General features: G+C 33.4%; 1 protein-coding gene across 1 annotated transcript in view; it reads right to left on the bottom strand.

Moving 5' to 3' along the window:
* Window positions 1–12106: 12106 nt before the first annotated feature.
* The window catches only part of Tsen54 (tRNA splicing endonuclease subunit 54), a 49301-nt gene continuing 45513 nt past the window's right edge, over window positions 12107–15894 (bottom strand). Inside the window, exons 9-10 of the mRNA XM_067287274.1 lie at window positions 13825–13935; window positions 12107–12364 (exon numbers count right to left, since the gene is read on the bottom strand). Of these exons, the coding sequence (XP_067143375.1) occupies window positions 12205–12364; window positions 13825–13935 (271 nt within the window). The 3' untranslated portion in view covers window positions 12107–12204. The remainder of the gene's footprint in view (window positions 12365–13824; window positions 13936–15894) is intronic.

The raw sequence follows: 15894 nt of genomic DNA, 5'->3' as shown, positions 1-15894 counted from the left end.
GATTTTATGTCTGAAAATCTGTCAATATAATTACAGTATAAATAAAAGAAAATTATAATTAAATATAACTTTGCAAAAAAACGTACATAAAAAAACATTGAATACTCTTTACTTTTTAAATCTTAAACAATTCACTTAGTCAGATAGCTCCCTACCCAGTGGCTAAGGGTCGTTGGAAACGTTACACGTGCGTAGCTTCCACCAGCTAAACCGGCTCGAGTTGGTGCTCCGTAAAGCGCATGTGCCAATGCCCTCTAACTGCTTTACACCATTCAGTTATTCTCGCCGTGGAAGCTGACCCGGTTTCGACATTCCTTTCGCCACTGATATTCGAATATACAATAGCAATCTTATCTTTTATTTTTTTCACATGTAGTATAGAAATTTGTAATAAGATACATAATGCAGTTATAATAAAATATTAATTTAATTTTAATTAATTCAAAGTACGTTAAAATATGAAAATTTATATTTTAGAAAATACGAGGGAAGGTCATTGGAAGGTGGAAGCGGCGCTTCCATCGCTTCCAATGACGGCACGCCACTGGTTTTAACTGGACTATTTGCGAATTTTCTTTTTTACAGAATGAAGACGTTGGTGCGGCTTTGGAGGCGGTTCTGGCGGAGGCAAGCGGTGGCGCCGGAGGGAGGGGGTTCCTCGGACGTGGAGGAGCGGGTGAAGAAGACCTTCCCCGAGTGCACGTGGCGTGGCATCCTTCCAGAGTCGGGATCATGCGACGCTACACCCTGGGTCCAGTGCACTTGGCCAAGGTCTTCGGGAGTCATCCGGCCACGGGCCTTGCTGTGGAGGATGTCGAAAGTGACGGCTCGTCCGAGGTGACACTTTCTGTTTGGTCGCGTTTTTCCCGTTCGTCCGCCGCGGCCACGCCACTGCCTTGCGGAAGTCGGAACGAGGAGGAATCGGAGAAGAGAGCCGCCGAAGTTGAGGGACCGTGGTTTTGTTGCTGCGGACTGCTGCGGTTCCCTTGGCCTAGGCGGTGATCCTCTTCTTCACCCGGATGCGACATTCTCACCGGATTCGACACTTTTCACCCGGACTCGACACCTTTTCCCGGACGTGACCTCTCTTACCCGGTCGTGATCCACGGACTTTTCTCCCTAACGTGACACTTGGTCGACGACAACGGATTTGACTCTCGATTGTGACCACCCGGACGTGACACGTTTCTTCACCGGACGCGACATTCGGCCGACCTTTCTTCCCAAACAGCTGTTATGAGGATTGAGCTTCCGGTTAGGGTAGGTTAGGTCAGGTCCTTCGCTCTTCTCATAACACTATTCGGGAAGAAAGACTGTCTGATAAACGTAATAATCTCCACCTTAGGTAATAAATGAATCAACTTCTCCTTTTCTCACTGTCTTTGTGTTTTGTAGGAACATTTGAGAGGGAGATTCTTCTCCCTCCCCAACTTTACCACGAAGAGGACCAAGTGGACAAGTGAATGTTTTCCGAAATCTCCGATGGTAAGAACTCTTTCGTTTCATTTTTTTAACACATCTTATTCTCGTATCGTAATTTACTGTTTTTCTGTTTATAGAGATGCCGAAGACGTTTTTCGATTACACACATACACACGCACGCACGGACATAACATCACTGTACACGAAGATATACATCGTTTAAACCTTTACTCGAATTCTCGCACTCGCGCGCTTATACGTCACTGCGTAATTCGACACAATGAAAGAACCCGAACACTCGCTTCCCACAAATCCAACCCCCGGGTCCTCGTCCCGGGAAGTAGAAACGCCAAATTTAAAGATTAAAAGACTTTAAATTGGCGGCCGAAGGGGCTCTGGTAATCACACATCTTGCTTCGATTAAATGGAATTTCAGACGATAGCATCAATAATCGAATTTTTCTGTTAAATTTAGTCTGGTAAGAAATTATCTGCGCACAAATCTCGCTCGTATTTCAGTATTGCTAAAGATCGTTAAAGATCTTCGTGCTTCTCGTATATTTCATCATACTTGCAACACGGCAGCTGGTTTTGTTCATCGAGAACTGTTTTAATCTTACCCATTTTTTGTTTCTTAAGATCCACAATGAGGGCTGCCGGACTGCATGGAACGGAACTCGACACATCAAGTACAGACCGCCCTGGGTTCTTCAACAGTCCTGATTCGATGTCAGAGCGGTAGACTGAAGTCTTAATCGCTCAAACATCCGGCCGTCATCTTCTTATGCTAGGTCTTATACTACAAAGTAGCGACACTTCCATATTAACAGTTTCTTATTGTACTGTACACTAGACACTTACACATAAATTGTTTTTAGTTGGTCGGCAATGTCTAATAGTGAGACTAGTAATATTTATTTTTCTTAACTTTACACAATTAACAGAGACCAAGATTAAAATAGTTCTCTTTATTTCTCCTATTTAACAATGCATTTCGAAGAGGGATCGGAAAATTACGAATCCCTCTTCGGGCTCACGGCTTCGGTGTCTAAAGTTATTGTCTACAACATAACGAAAAAAGATTAGTTCATCTTATATAGAGAGAATATATATATATATAAAGTAGGCTACTACTATTTTTATATACACTATATATACACACATACATACATGGAATATACAAAATACTGTGTCTCATCTACGTATAATTTACGCTGAATTCGGCCCAACTATCGAAAAGTTTGGGCTTTATTGAAATAAACAAAAAATCACGTTATGGTATGAACTTGGTATCTATAGCCTCTATGTATTTAGTGTCAATTCTCTATCAATAAGAGCGCGCGGAATAATGCTCACAGCCCTAATTGACAAATCAAGGCCAAAAATCACCAGCACAAGTGTATATTTTGCGCTTCCACACTAGTAGTAAGCACAAAAAAAAGTGGGTGAATTCGTTCGGGTATTCACGCGGTTCTTTAAAGATCGCGGGAATTTTTAACTGTAATTCAGTCTGTAAGTTCGCCGACTTGGGAATCGTTAATCCCGTGACAGGATGGTCTTTTTCTTTTATTTTTTATTTTTTTTTAACTCTTTCCGCCCTGTAGGCACTAAGAGGGTCTCTTTTAGAAGGCCCATTATGGGTTCGGCCAGGCCCACAATGGGGCGACCGGGTGGTGAGGGACGGGGCCCGACATATCCGAACGGACCACCCCCCGAAAAATTCCTGGGGATTATTCGACCCGCTCGGATTCGATCCCGGGTCCCCCAGAGCGGTATGCTGCCACCTTGACCGCTCGACCATCCGGATGTCTTGACAGGATGGTCTAGGGCAGGGATGGCGAACCTTTTTAAGTCCGCGTGCCATATTGTAAGCATACTTAGTTTTAAAGATGTTAATGCGTGCCAATGTATTAGACTTCGAATAATGATATTTAAAGAAATTAAACGAATACGCTTTAATTCGAATAAATGTAAAAAAGATGATCAGGTGTTAAACACAAAACAGCTCATACTATGCACAGTTCTTTACACACTCAAACGTTCGAACGTTTTTAGTGTCGATGGTGTTTCCTATCGTTGCTCGAAAGTAGGCCCCGGGGGAGCGGCAGGTGAAGCGACTCGTCGGTTGGCGTCGGCGGACTTCACGATGGATACCTTGGCGTACACCTTTTGTCTTTCTTGAAGCCTCTCGAAAAGTCCCTTGTCGTGGCCTTCAAAATCGGCCTCCTAAATCTCCGTTTTCTCCCTTTTTTCTATCTGATTGGTTCTACGTCCCTCTTTCCCGCTCCCCGATTGGCCCCTCGTCTGTTCCTAAGCGAGAAACGACCCATTCGAGTCACGAGAAAGATCCGCTTCGAAGAATCTACTTGACACCATCCGTTAACTCTGGGTGGAAAGTGTTGATGGAACTTCGGAACTCGCGCTCATATTTTTCCCATTGTTGTCTAGTCTGTGACGTTTTATAAATTTTAACGACCCGACGCGATGTTCCTTTTTGTCATCAACCTTTCCCCCTTTCAACATTTCTGTTCTAATTATTTGTATATGAGCGCCTTGTCTAAGGTCCATCTCTACTAGAGGACGCTCGTTTACAATTATTAATCATATACAATTATTGCGTTCTGTTTTAATCAATAGCATTTTTTTTCTGGTGGCGATTTCATATGACTAGCACAACTAATCCGATCTTCGGTCGGTTTTTAACAATGGAGGTTTATGTTTTTTTTTCTCTAGTTTCGTTTTAACAATTTTCTAATATAAATGTTTAATTTCAACCCGTTTTTGGCACCTCACAAGTCCTATGATTAAAATTTAGGCCTAAATTATAATTGCCGAAAAAATTAACTCGGTTAGTTAACAATTTATTAATTAAGAAAATATAAGCAATTTCCATTATAATAGAGAATTAGGACTTAACGTTTTATCAAACATTAATGTTTTTTTATTACTTTCAAAACTATTTCAAATTAAAGCAAAAAAAAAAAAAAAAAAAAAGTCGACAGGAATTATCTAAAATCAACACCAGATAAAACGAAAGTGTTATATTTGATGTCATTAGACTATATACGGTGAGTTCTTCCTTATCTTTATTAACCACCGACCGACTACTTCTTAAGATATGATTGGGTTTATTCATTCACGTGAACGACTAGGTAAACAAATTGAGATTCTGTACGAGAACAGAGAGGAGTGTAAAGGTCAGAATGTATTTCTAGATAGTGACAAAATTCAGGCAAGTTGCGCCATCGCTTAGCATTTTATCTAAAAGGGTATTCAAATATCAAAATGTAAGTAACTCGGAGTTTTATGATCCCGACTTAAATTTTTTCCCTTCAAAATTCACTTACATTTCAGAAGTCGATACAAAATTATGGAAGATTGTCCTTCGATTCGATATACCCCATCGATGGAAGAAGAATCGTTAGGGTCTTCGGAAGGGGACTTCATTGGTACGGACGAAGAGGAGTTCAGCTGCGAAGAACAAGAGAGCATTTCCACGTCACACAAGCTTCTGGCTTTCGCTTACAAGATTTCGAAAGATATTTTTGTGCATTTCCACAGTAAAACGGATAACGAAGATCATTGTGACGTCTACGAAAATAAATTCTCCAACACAATATCCGGGAGAGATTTATATTACGCGGATCTATTGGCAGTGGCTCGACACGGAGAAAATGCAGAAACTTCGATAAAATGCAAAAAAATTGAAAAAAATCACAGTCGTTGCGATTGGCCTTGTTCGGGTATAAGGAATTCGGATCTGGGTTTGGGACCACTTTCCGAATTATTCGAACATTTGGATGGAAATCCCAACTCTAGAATCATTTCGCCTTCACCTCGGGATCAAAATTACTTGGAAATTCCTCAACTGCAACAATACGAAAAGTCGCAGTTAGTGTTGCAAGACAGTATAGATGCTAACAATTTATATTCGGAATTAAATAAAATTGAAAACGATCTGTCAGACATTTTAGATAATTGGACGTCTGAAAATTTAAGCGATTCGTTCTCCTCACATTTTTTAAATTTTATAGCTGGACAGTAATTTGTAAGTGTTAAAATATGATTTTAAATTTAACCAACAGTAATTTACTATTATATACAGAATCAGAAACACTTCAATGCATATTTTTTTTTTTACATTAAATTATTATTAAGCTGTTGTACGTTTACTTAAAAAATATAATTATACACATTGTATGTACTGTACATATTCAATTAATTCATAAAAAAGTTATTCAAATCGAAATAATTAGTAATTAAAATTTTATCTAGTTGACTAATATATTATCAGCAGCAAGTTTTCAGATTAATGTTATCTTAGGTGCCAAGATGGCGGCTCGTCTCCGATTCCAGCAAGGAAACTGGGGACGTACATTCTAACCTATTCTAATAATTATGGTAATTTATTAGAATAGGTTAGGTTAGGTTAGAACGTGCGTCCCACTGTTTCCTTGCTGGAATCAGAGACGAGCCGCCATCTTGGCACCTAAGGTAACATTAACCGGTTTTCATTACCTGCTACCACATTCACAATTGATCATAATGCTTCCAACTCAATTGTTTAATCTTATATCTAATTTGCATAACTTAATTTTAAATATGCCAACTCACCTTTATTGCTACTGCTATTTATTTGGTATCTTCATTAAAAATATTCATAATATTCCAGAAAAATAAATCAACACATTGAAGTAATTAACTAGACTTCTATTTCTTTCATATTTCAAACAAAATCTCTTCATAAATAATGTCCAAAACAACTGTGTCAACAGAAATGCTTATTATTAGTATATATCTTGTTCATTTTATATTGTTTATCTTTTATATTATTTTAAAACAGAATTAAAATATCAGGTGTGATTTTTTTAATTCTGCCATCTCAGTTATTTTTTTTTATTATTTTGTTTCTGCTCTATCATAAAAGGGCTTGTCTAACAATTTGATTTTTCTAAGTGCTTAAAATATTTTATATATTGTAATACACAACATTTTAATGAAGAAAAAATGATTTTGCTTGTTAAGAGTTTGATCTAATAAAGGGATAAACAACATTTTTAATGTTCTAAACATAGAAGAAAATAAAGAATGTACTGTACATATAAATACAAGCTCTCTTAATTATTTTTCATATAAAATTGATAAATAAAATGAAAACTCGGCGAGAGAGAACGACAATTTGTTTTTAAGACATTGTGTTGTCATATTTATGCCGTATTTAGAAATGACAAATGCATTAAAATTAATTTTAAAACAATTTGCCGGAAAGCTTAAACGGTTTTGAATTTAGAAGTTATCCGTTCCAGATTTGTTATTGGACATTCGGATGGAATGTCAGAACAATAATATAAATTTTAACAAATAATAAATAATTAAATTTTTAATTTGGAATCGATCCGACTATTTTCGTTGGATAAAATAAAATAGTTACTATCGTCGATGACACTCAAATTATCGTCTCTTTAGTATTAATATAATGCACCAGGCATTATATTAATACTAAAGACAATGGGTCTGGAGTTGAACAGCATGAGTGAAAGAAGAGGGAATGCCTTGAACTATATTATCCACATTAAAGTATTGAGATTAGACCAATTTCTCCTAATCTAGATCCTCCCTAGCAGCAGACTAACACCTCACCATGCATCCATCTCACTGACATTTTTTGGCATTAGTATCTTACACAATTTTCCTTAAATTATTATATTATGCAAATTTTCTGGATATCTTCACTTTAGTTTTACTTAGCATTCAATGTTCCAGATATTTCTGAATTAGTTTCAAGCAAGCAATGATTTCATAAATATATTTAATTGATAAATTAGTAAATGATTGTAGAGAAAGAAATAAACTAACGCTTCTTCCACACCGAATTGTATAAACTTAAATACCTTCTAAAACCGATAACCGGCGTGAAATATTTTTCCAAAATGGCAGAAGCCATTTTGGAAAAATATTTCACGCCGGTTATCGGTTTTAGAAGGTATTTAAGAGAAAGAAATATCAATTGAATGGATTAAAATCCACATCAAATAAAAATATGTGCACTTTCTTTCACATGTTTTTTACTACAATCATCATTATTCAAACATACTCGTAGTGCTTTCAATTAGAATTAAAATAATTTTTAATCTGGTAGAACAATGCTCAATTGAAGTCTTTACTCTCTGCTACTTTAGAGTTTAGTTATTGGGGCTGCAATTTGAAAAAATTGTAGACCTATAAATTCCCACTGTCACCCGTCGTTCCTTAGTCTCGAGAATGGAGTTAGATAGATGAAAAATAAGACTAGATATGGAAACTTTAGGGCAGGAAGCCCCAATTAACTATATACGAACTTCTGACGCAAACTGGAAGTCGCGTTATTTCAATTGAATTTTCCCCCAAAGGTGTTAGATGGACGACTCTATTGTTAAAGGAAAATTATGATGTACGGGGGCAAGCCACTGCCAATTTAATTGTTCGAAACTGTTTTGAATGAATAAAACTGCTCTTTAGAAAGCACAAATCATAAAATCTTTTCCAAAACATGTCCAGATGCAAGATTGCATAAAATATTATAAATGTGAATTGATTTTGATACAATACAGCTGAGAGCAATATAAGTAAAAACTGTTGTATCATTGATTTTTCTATTATTTCTCATCATATTATATCTATTAGTATTATTTGGTAAACACTGGCCATACATTCATAGAATTCTTAAAATTTTCAAAAAAAGATAATTTATTCATAAAATTTTGTTTGTGAATATACTATTTTAATTTGAGTAAATAACAAATTCAAATAAATATTTATTAAAAACAGATTATCCAAACAACAGCTTCATTGTCCATTTTCACTTCAGGATTAGCATTCGTGTTAATTCCTGGTGAGAAAGATGTTATTTAAATAATCTACACTAGGGTTACTGTACAGACAGTCTGTACTTTACAGGCTCTGTCCATATTGTACTTAGAAAAAATAAACAAAATGTCTGCACTTTTCAACTGATTGCAGTTAATTAATATTTAAATCATAACCATTTAGATTTAAATCTGACAAAAGGTGCTAAATTTTTGGTAATTATTATTGTATTTGTTGGCTAGGTGGCAACATTGCTTAAGCTCTGTTGCTTAGAACAGCAGTTGCCAACTGGTGGTCCACTAAAATTTTCTCTTGGACCATGGAGAAATTTGTACAAGGTTATGCAAAGTATTATGAAAGAAATGCAAAATGCTTGGTTGCTTTTACTCACTCAATTGGTTTTAGGATTCAAATGAAAAAACTCCAAACACGAAATGACGGCTATCAATTAATAATGTTGTGAGTGCGATTGTCGTCCTTCGTGGAAAAGAACCAAAAATCCATAATTTTAACAAGTAGCAACAAACTTCACATTAATTTGTTGTAATTAAACAAGTGAATTTCATATTAATAAAGTAAAATGAAACTTTTATGATTATTAATCTGTAGATGTTTGTATTGTTTAAAAAAATTTGATAGTAGTCCGCAGAATTCGAAATTGTGAGTTTAGTGGTTCGTGAGGTCAAAAGGTTGATGACCGCTGGATTAGAACACATGCGCACAAACATTCATTATAACAGTTTTTTAATTCTATAGAACTTGTTATCTGTATTAATTGTAAATTTTACCCTTTAGATTATATATGCCTACATTTACTAGATTGAAAAATATAAATAAATACCTTTTGTTTTGCCTCGCTATCTGAGTACTTTTAATGCTAATCTGTCCTTATTTTGCCTTGAACTATTATGGTAATCCTAGTCTACATTCTTTTTTTTAAATAGACATTAGAGTTGTGGATTTTTAAATGTTAAACTTAATATGACCAAAATAATTTTTGATAATTGTGATAAAATAAAAGTTCTCTCTCATCTTTATACCAAAAAACAGTACTCTCGTACAAACTCTTTGAACCTTTCTCTCTGGTACAGCTTAAATTTTGGAAAACAAATGGTTTCGGCCTCACTTGAAGTCTGCCTCAGGTTAAATGAAAACTGGATTCCAATCTTAGAAAAATTCTTGAAACAATTTCAAATGTTGAGTTTTAAATAAATTCGAACATATGTGTGTGTTATGGAACTTTGACGATTTCTTGCTCTTTGCATATGTAGTGCCAGGCATATGAAAGCGCGTTGCCGTCTTTAGAGTTTATACATCTTCCTGTATGGCCAGCTCTGTATATTTCAAGGGCTTTGAGGGCCCTGATGTGGTCAGTGCGAAAGGCTCTTTTTATTAGTTTGGCATTGGATAGCCCTGGGTCGGTGGCGTAGGTGAATAGGGAAGTGGTGTAACGAGCATGGTCTATGTCATATTTGTGCTCCCTGACTCTCTGTTGGATGGAACGTTTAGTGGAGCTGATGTACACCATTTCTCGCCTAAACCTGTCATCTCTCACCGGAATACTGTATACTCCCGGAACCTTAAGATCGTCCTGTTTGTCTTTCGCATTTCACAATAACGTATATGTAGTGGGAGGCCATTGCTAACTATTAAATAATTTTGATTTGATTTGATGACTACTCACCACACCGCAATTACTTCAAAAAATTACGTACACAGAACCTTTTACGGTGTGATAATGCGTAAATATCGACAAACAAATGTTTTCAAACCCCTTCTGGGCTCTGCGTCAGGTTCCAAACCGTTTCTAGATGGATGTTCGATTGTTGTTAAATATCAGTTCGATTCGCATGTTGTTTAAATATCAGTTTGATCGTAGGTTCGAAAGGATTTACAAAAAACCCACATCGCGCATGCACCTGTCTGTGTATAACAAGTGACTAGAATGTGCTATGAATTAACTCTTGCCAGGCCAATGACAAAACCATCTCCTCTTTAAAATTTATGCATGTGCTGGTGATGGAGGATTTAAATTTAATTGAACACCTCAAATGGTTGGAGGCTATGCACATCTTTAAATTTTTAGTCTTTAGTAGAGATTAAATGCTTTGTGAGACCAATAATGTCTCATCTCCAGATCAAAGTTTCATTGAGAACAATGTTTGAACTAAAGTAGAACAAATTAATGAATAATACTAATTCAAAATGTTCTCAAGTTTTCTTTACATTCAGCTGTCAGGTATTAATATTGTAAATCAAATCAAATTGAATTGTAGAATGATTTAAATTTAAAATATTCAGGAATTTTTCCAAGTTTGGCCATCAGACATTAACATTGCACATAGTTAAAAATAAACATAAAGCTATCACAGAGTAGTGCCTGTCTATTGCATTGAGCAGTATCAAAAACTAGTGAGATAAATGAGAAACTTAGTTAGGCCTCAGTGTCCTACAATTAAGCACTGTTATAGCCCAACTTGTAGATCTAATCTTTTATCTTCCACCTTTCTATTGAGAATGAAATAATTTGCATAGAATAATTAATGATAAAACAAAATGAAAATGCTGTTATTTAACATAATGCAAAGATATGTTTTAAATATTTATAATCTTATTTTTAATGGAACATGTATAACAACATATACAAACAACCTGATAAACTTTACTAATCAAACAAACAGCCAAATTCTTATCAGGCTTCATTAGGATAATTAATTAATAAATAATTAAGCTATTTGGATAGAGGTATATTACAACTATAACAAGGGATTGCAGCTTTATTATTATTTAATAGATAATTTAATTTAGAATACAGGTAACCCCCGTATAATACAGCACTTCTATAGCACGGGTTCACTCTAACACGGTTCGGGAATTAGGTAAAACACTCATATAGTACAACATGAAATGTAATAAAAACCGTTACCAGTTGATGATGCTCATGCTGAGATCATCATATAGGATGAATAATCCTCTGGTAAAATATTTACTTAAATAATAAATAAGTATTTTACCCATGAAAAAAAATCTACTATATAAAGCCGAAAAACCGGATTCTATCACTGTATCCAAAAAATGGCCACTAGGGGCGCCCCTGACTACTATTTAAATTAACAATGTAAATTATTTTATATTTATTTTATATTTTTACAGTATAATATTCAGTATATTATTATTTTTATTTGTAATTTTGTATGCCCTGAAGCCTGCCTGCATCCGGCCTTTCGACTTGTGAATAATAAATCCGATTTAAAGAAGGATTTAACAGCATGATTTTTAATTTTTGAAACCTAACCCCCCTTTTCGCACTAGTTCTTTGTTTCGTATAACACGGATTCGCATAACACAGCAATTTTTTGGAACATAACTCCCGTGTTATACGGGGGTTACCGGTATTCATTAGTCTTAATGTAGCCTGATAAGAATCCAGTTGTTTGTTTAATTAGTAATGGAATACATATTTTAGAAATAGATGATGATTAGTTTTGTATTTTTATTTCTTTATCTATCAAAGTTTGCGTCAATGTGCAGCTTTTAAAAATTTTTCTCGTAGAATTTAATAACTTGACACACATTAAATATTGCTTTTTAAATTTTTTCCATAATATTACAATTTTAGAAAATTGGATGAAATTAAATTGAAAATATAATTATATCCAAGTTATTGAAATGCATTTCTATGATTATAAAAATGTCTGCTCTTTAATTTTTATAATAGCAATACCTTAAATTTCATTACAAATGTAACTTCTTCTTAGAATTAAATCCATTTTAAACTATCCAAGAAAATAATTTTAATATTAGCCATACTTAACTTTTTAAAATAATTATCAATTCATTTAAGATCAAATAACATGTTTATGTAAATGATATATAATATGGTACATATATTACAATGATTGTGTTTTAAAAATATGTTAATATAAACAAAGAAGACTACATTGTAGAATTGCATAAACTTGGTAAAGAAGTTTTTCCGAAAGAATAAAATGATATTATTCCATTATCAACGATTGCATAATGTAGAGGAACATTGTCATTTACAACTGATTGCAGAGCAATGAAGTCACTAAGTTTTGGGACAGAATCAGTTAACCTATGGGAAAAAAATACTATTAAATTATAATATTTATTATGTTTTATCCATTTAATTATTATATTATATAATTTCATGAATTGGCTATTATAAATCAAAAATATTTAAATTAATGTAGAAAAACTATATAGAAATTATTGTTGGTTATTCATCAATGATGTTCATCTGTAAGTGTCCATATCCATCAAAAATAGAAACAAGGTTTACTTGTTCTATTTCACATTTTCAACATTGGTAAATGGGTTGCTGTTAGGCAGCCATCTTTACAGATCCATTTTGCTGGATGGAATTGTACAGCAGAAATCAGCCTTTATGAAATTACTATATTAAAAATGTTTCACTTAAAGTACAAAGCAGTAGAATAAGAGATGTAATTCTATGACATATTTAAGTCAATGAGATTTATTTGAAACATTATTACAGTGATATATGAGGCTGTAATAATGATTTAAATAAATACACTCAAACCTGTTTTTGTGCGGTCTTTTTTTGTGCGATTTTTTATACGTGCAATGTGTTTTGTGCAATTATTTTTGTGCAGTATACCAATTTGATTGAAATTCATATACCGCACACAAAAAATCACACAAAACAAACCGCACAAATAAAAAATCGCACAAAAATCGACCGCACAAAAACAGGTTTGAGTGTACTATGAATTTAGGTACAAGGGCTAATCAAAGATATACAGGAAAAGATTTTTTTTTTAGAAAAATTACTAATAGTATTGATGTGGCAACTATGAAGGATATTTAACTATATCTCCTGATACTATGTGCCAGAGTAGCAGGAGGCTATGTGACCCAATTTTCAATGAATTGAGCTATAGTGCAGGCATGTTTCTTTCAGTTTTGCTGTGGAATAGATGAGTTAAATGAGTATTGGTACATAGTTCATACATATTTGAATCCATACATATAATATCTTTATGAAAAATATTCTGTTATTGTTATGAAATATATTGTTATTTAGACTAGCATCATCACTATCTGTAAAGCTCGTCATTTTCTGTAACTTGTTATCTCAGTCCACATTAAGTTGAATTTACAGAACCCTACCATAATGTTTTATTTAGAAAATTCATTCTTCACACACACGTATATTCATTTTCTATGCTGCACATATAAATTGAGCACCCAATGTGAAAAATCCAAATCGTAAATATATTGTCATAATTCTTTTTACTCAAGTGTATCCAATAGATATACTATACAGTCAATAACTTTATATATTTTTTTATTAACTAAATTTTGATGAAAAAAATTACTAAGAAAGCTTTCATAACAAAGATTTTATGAATATTTAATTATTTTACCTCTTGAATAATTACAGTTTTTCATTTGTGATTGTATAACAATTATTCTTCAATCACTAAATAATTAGGTCAAATTTTTGAATTATTGGCAATAAATTTCCAAAGTTTTTCTGAAATATAATTAAAATATTCTAAAAACAAATACCTTTTAACTTTAATTCTATGAGCTGGAGGCAAGGGATCTTTTCTTTTATACTTTGTATTTGGCAAATAAACATCGAAATCAACTTGTATTAGATCAGATTCGTGTCCTAAACTAAAATAAAGTATTAATTATTAATATTATAAATTTTATTTATATATACTGTATTTTAAAAACTCTATTAAATTAAATTATGATTTAAGCAATAATACTTATGACAAATCATAAATACATTCTTGGAATTCTTCATACATGTATAATTCATTAAATATGATTCATAAATAAAACATGATAAATTATTAAAACGTCAATAAACTGAAACACTAAACACAATATTCTAGTTATAAACTTTTGCAAATGTAAAAAAAGGGTGTCAAATGACCTAATTTTCAAATATTTATTCAATTAAAAAGTTCCTGTTTGGATCATTAAATTTCTACAAATACTTCTTACAGAGAAAAATAACACAGATATTTTGTAATGTTGAAAAAATTACATGTAAATATCAAAAGTTAAGAAAAGTTTTTTGATTGGTTATAACCTGGACACGACTGTCACTTATTGATTTAACACACTTTATTATAAAATAAACAGATTTTTATACAGGAAGTCCTAACTTATGATAGTCCCAAAACAGAGAAACTCTGCCATAACTCAAAAAATAATAAACATTTATATGGCTTTGGGATCTGTACTCCATCATCAACTATATAATACAGCATGTTTGTGTGTATATATGTACACACACATAAATACACATGCTGTACTGTATTATAGTTGATGATGGATAATAAAGAACATATGATACATAATATGATACAGTAATACTGTCAGGTTCCAGACAGAGTCCAAACCTGTCATTAGTTGCACTAGAAAATATATTTTCTAAAATAGAAAAGAAATTGTATTAAATGAATGTGACACGACATGACGTGAACATAAACAATGTGAGTCCTGAGTGAAACTTAGGCACGTGTTAATTAATAAATCAATGTCAGGCTGAAAAGTTAGAACTTTGACTCTGATGCTCATATACAAATGATCTAAGTTAAACTGAGCCAGGAAATGGGGAAGTTTAACAAAAGGAAATTATTGAATTCGATTATTAACATTCCAAAATGTCAGAAAGGAGACCATAATAATAAAAAATATAAGCACAGATTTCGAATTTCCATCAACATCTCCCAGTCAGAGTCAAGTTGAACACCAAAGATCAACCCTTCTTATGACCCAATCCAATCTTATTTCCGCTTGGAAACAAGGGAGGAGACCAATCAGGACATGACGAGAGGAATTGGAACCAATCAGAATAAGAAATTTGGGGATGAATCCTCTAAATACCCTGGATTTCAAGGATAAAGTGCAAATTTCTGTCATTTTTACCATCAAAATGACTTGTGCACTTTTCTCTCCTTGTTGTGTGTGCCATCATCCTTGCCGAAGTTCCCGATTTCACCCTGTGTTCACTTTGCCATTGTCCTCCATTTGCTGGACTTGTTCAAGACAAAGCTCCAGGGCCATCAAGACCTGTGAAAATCCACGTAGAGACCAGTGGGATTCACCTCTAACTATGAATTAAGAAAGTGTAAGCCCACCTTATATAAAATTAGCAGATTTAATTTGTAAAGGTGCTTGTGTCCCTTTTCCGGGTTGGCAAACCTCACAATATGTTTAAGTGTATTGAAATTCAAATTAATGTTTAATATTTGTTAAAAAATTATATTAATTAATTTAAAAAATTCATGGAAACATTGATATAATCAACCACATTCAAAAGAATCAAAAATCATATTGAGAGAGAGCATTGCAATTTTTATGTGGAATTCATTTTCTTTTTATTGTCAACTTTTATTTCATTTATTATTAATTCACCTTAATCTTGATATTAGAACAAAATCTGACAGCTCTATAGAAAGTTAATTTAATTTTCACTTTTTGGGTACTGATTATGCAAACCTGAGTTATAGTTTAACGTGAATAAAGTTATCTGTTACTGTTATGTATAGTGTGTTTATTGTTTATTACAGTATTACTTTAATATTTGGACTGTTTATTATGAGAGTGGTGTAAGTT

This window comes from Centruroides vittatus, unplaced genomic scaffold (assembly GCF_030686945.1).
Source record: "Centruroides vittatus isolate TY-2023 unplaced genomic scaffold, ASM3068694v2 scaffold_450, whole genome shotgun sequence".
Classification (NCBI taxonomy): Eukaryota; Metazoa; Arthropoda; class Arachnida; order Scorpiones; family Buthidae; genus Centruroides; species Centruroides vittatus.
This window is presented reverse-complemented; position numbering and strand designations above follow the sequence as displayed.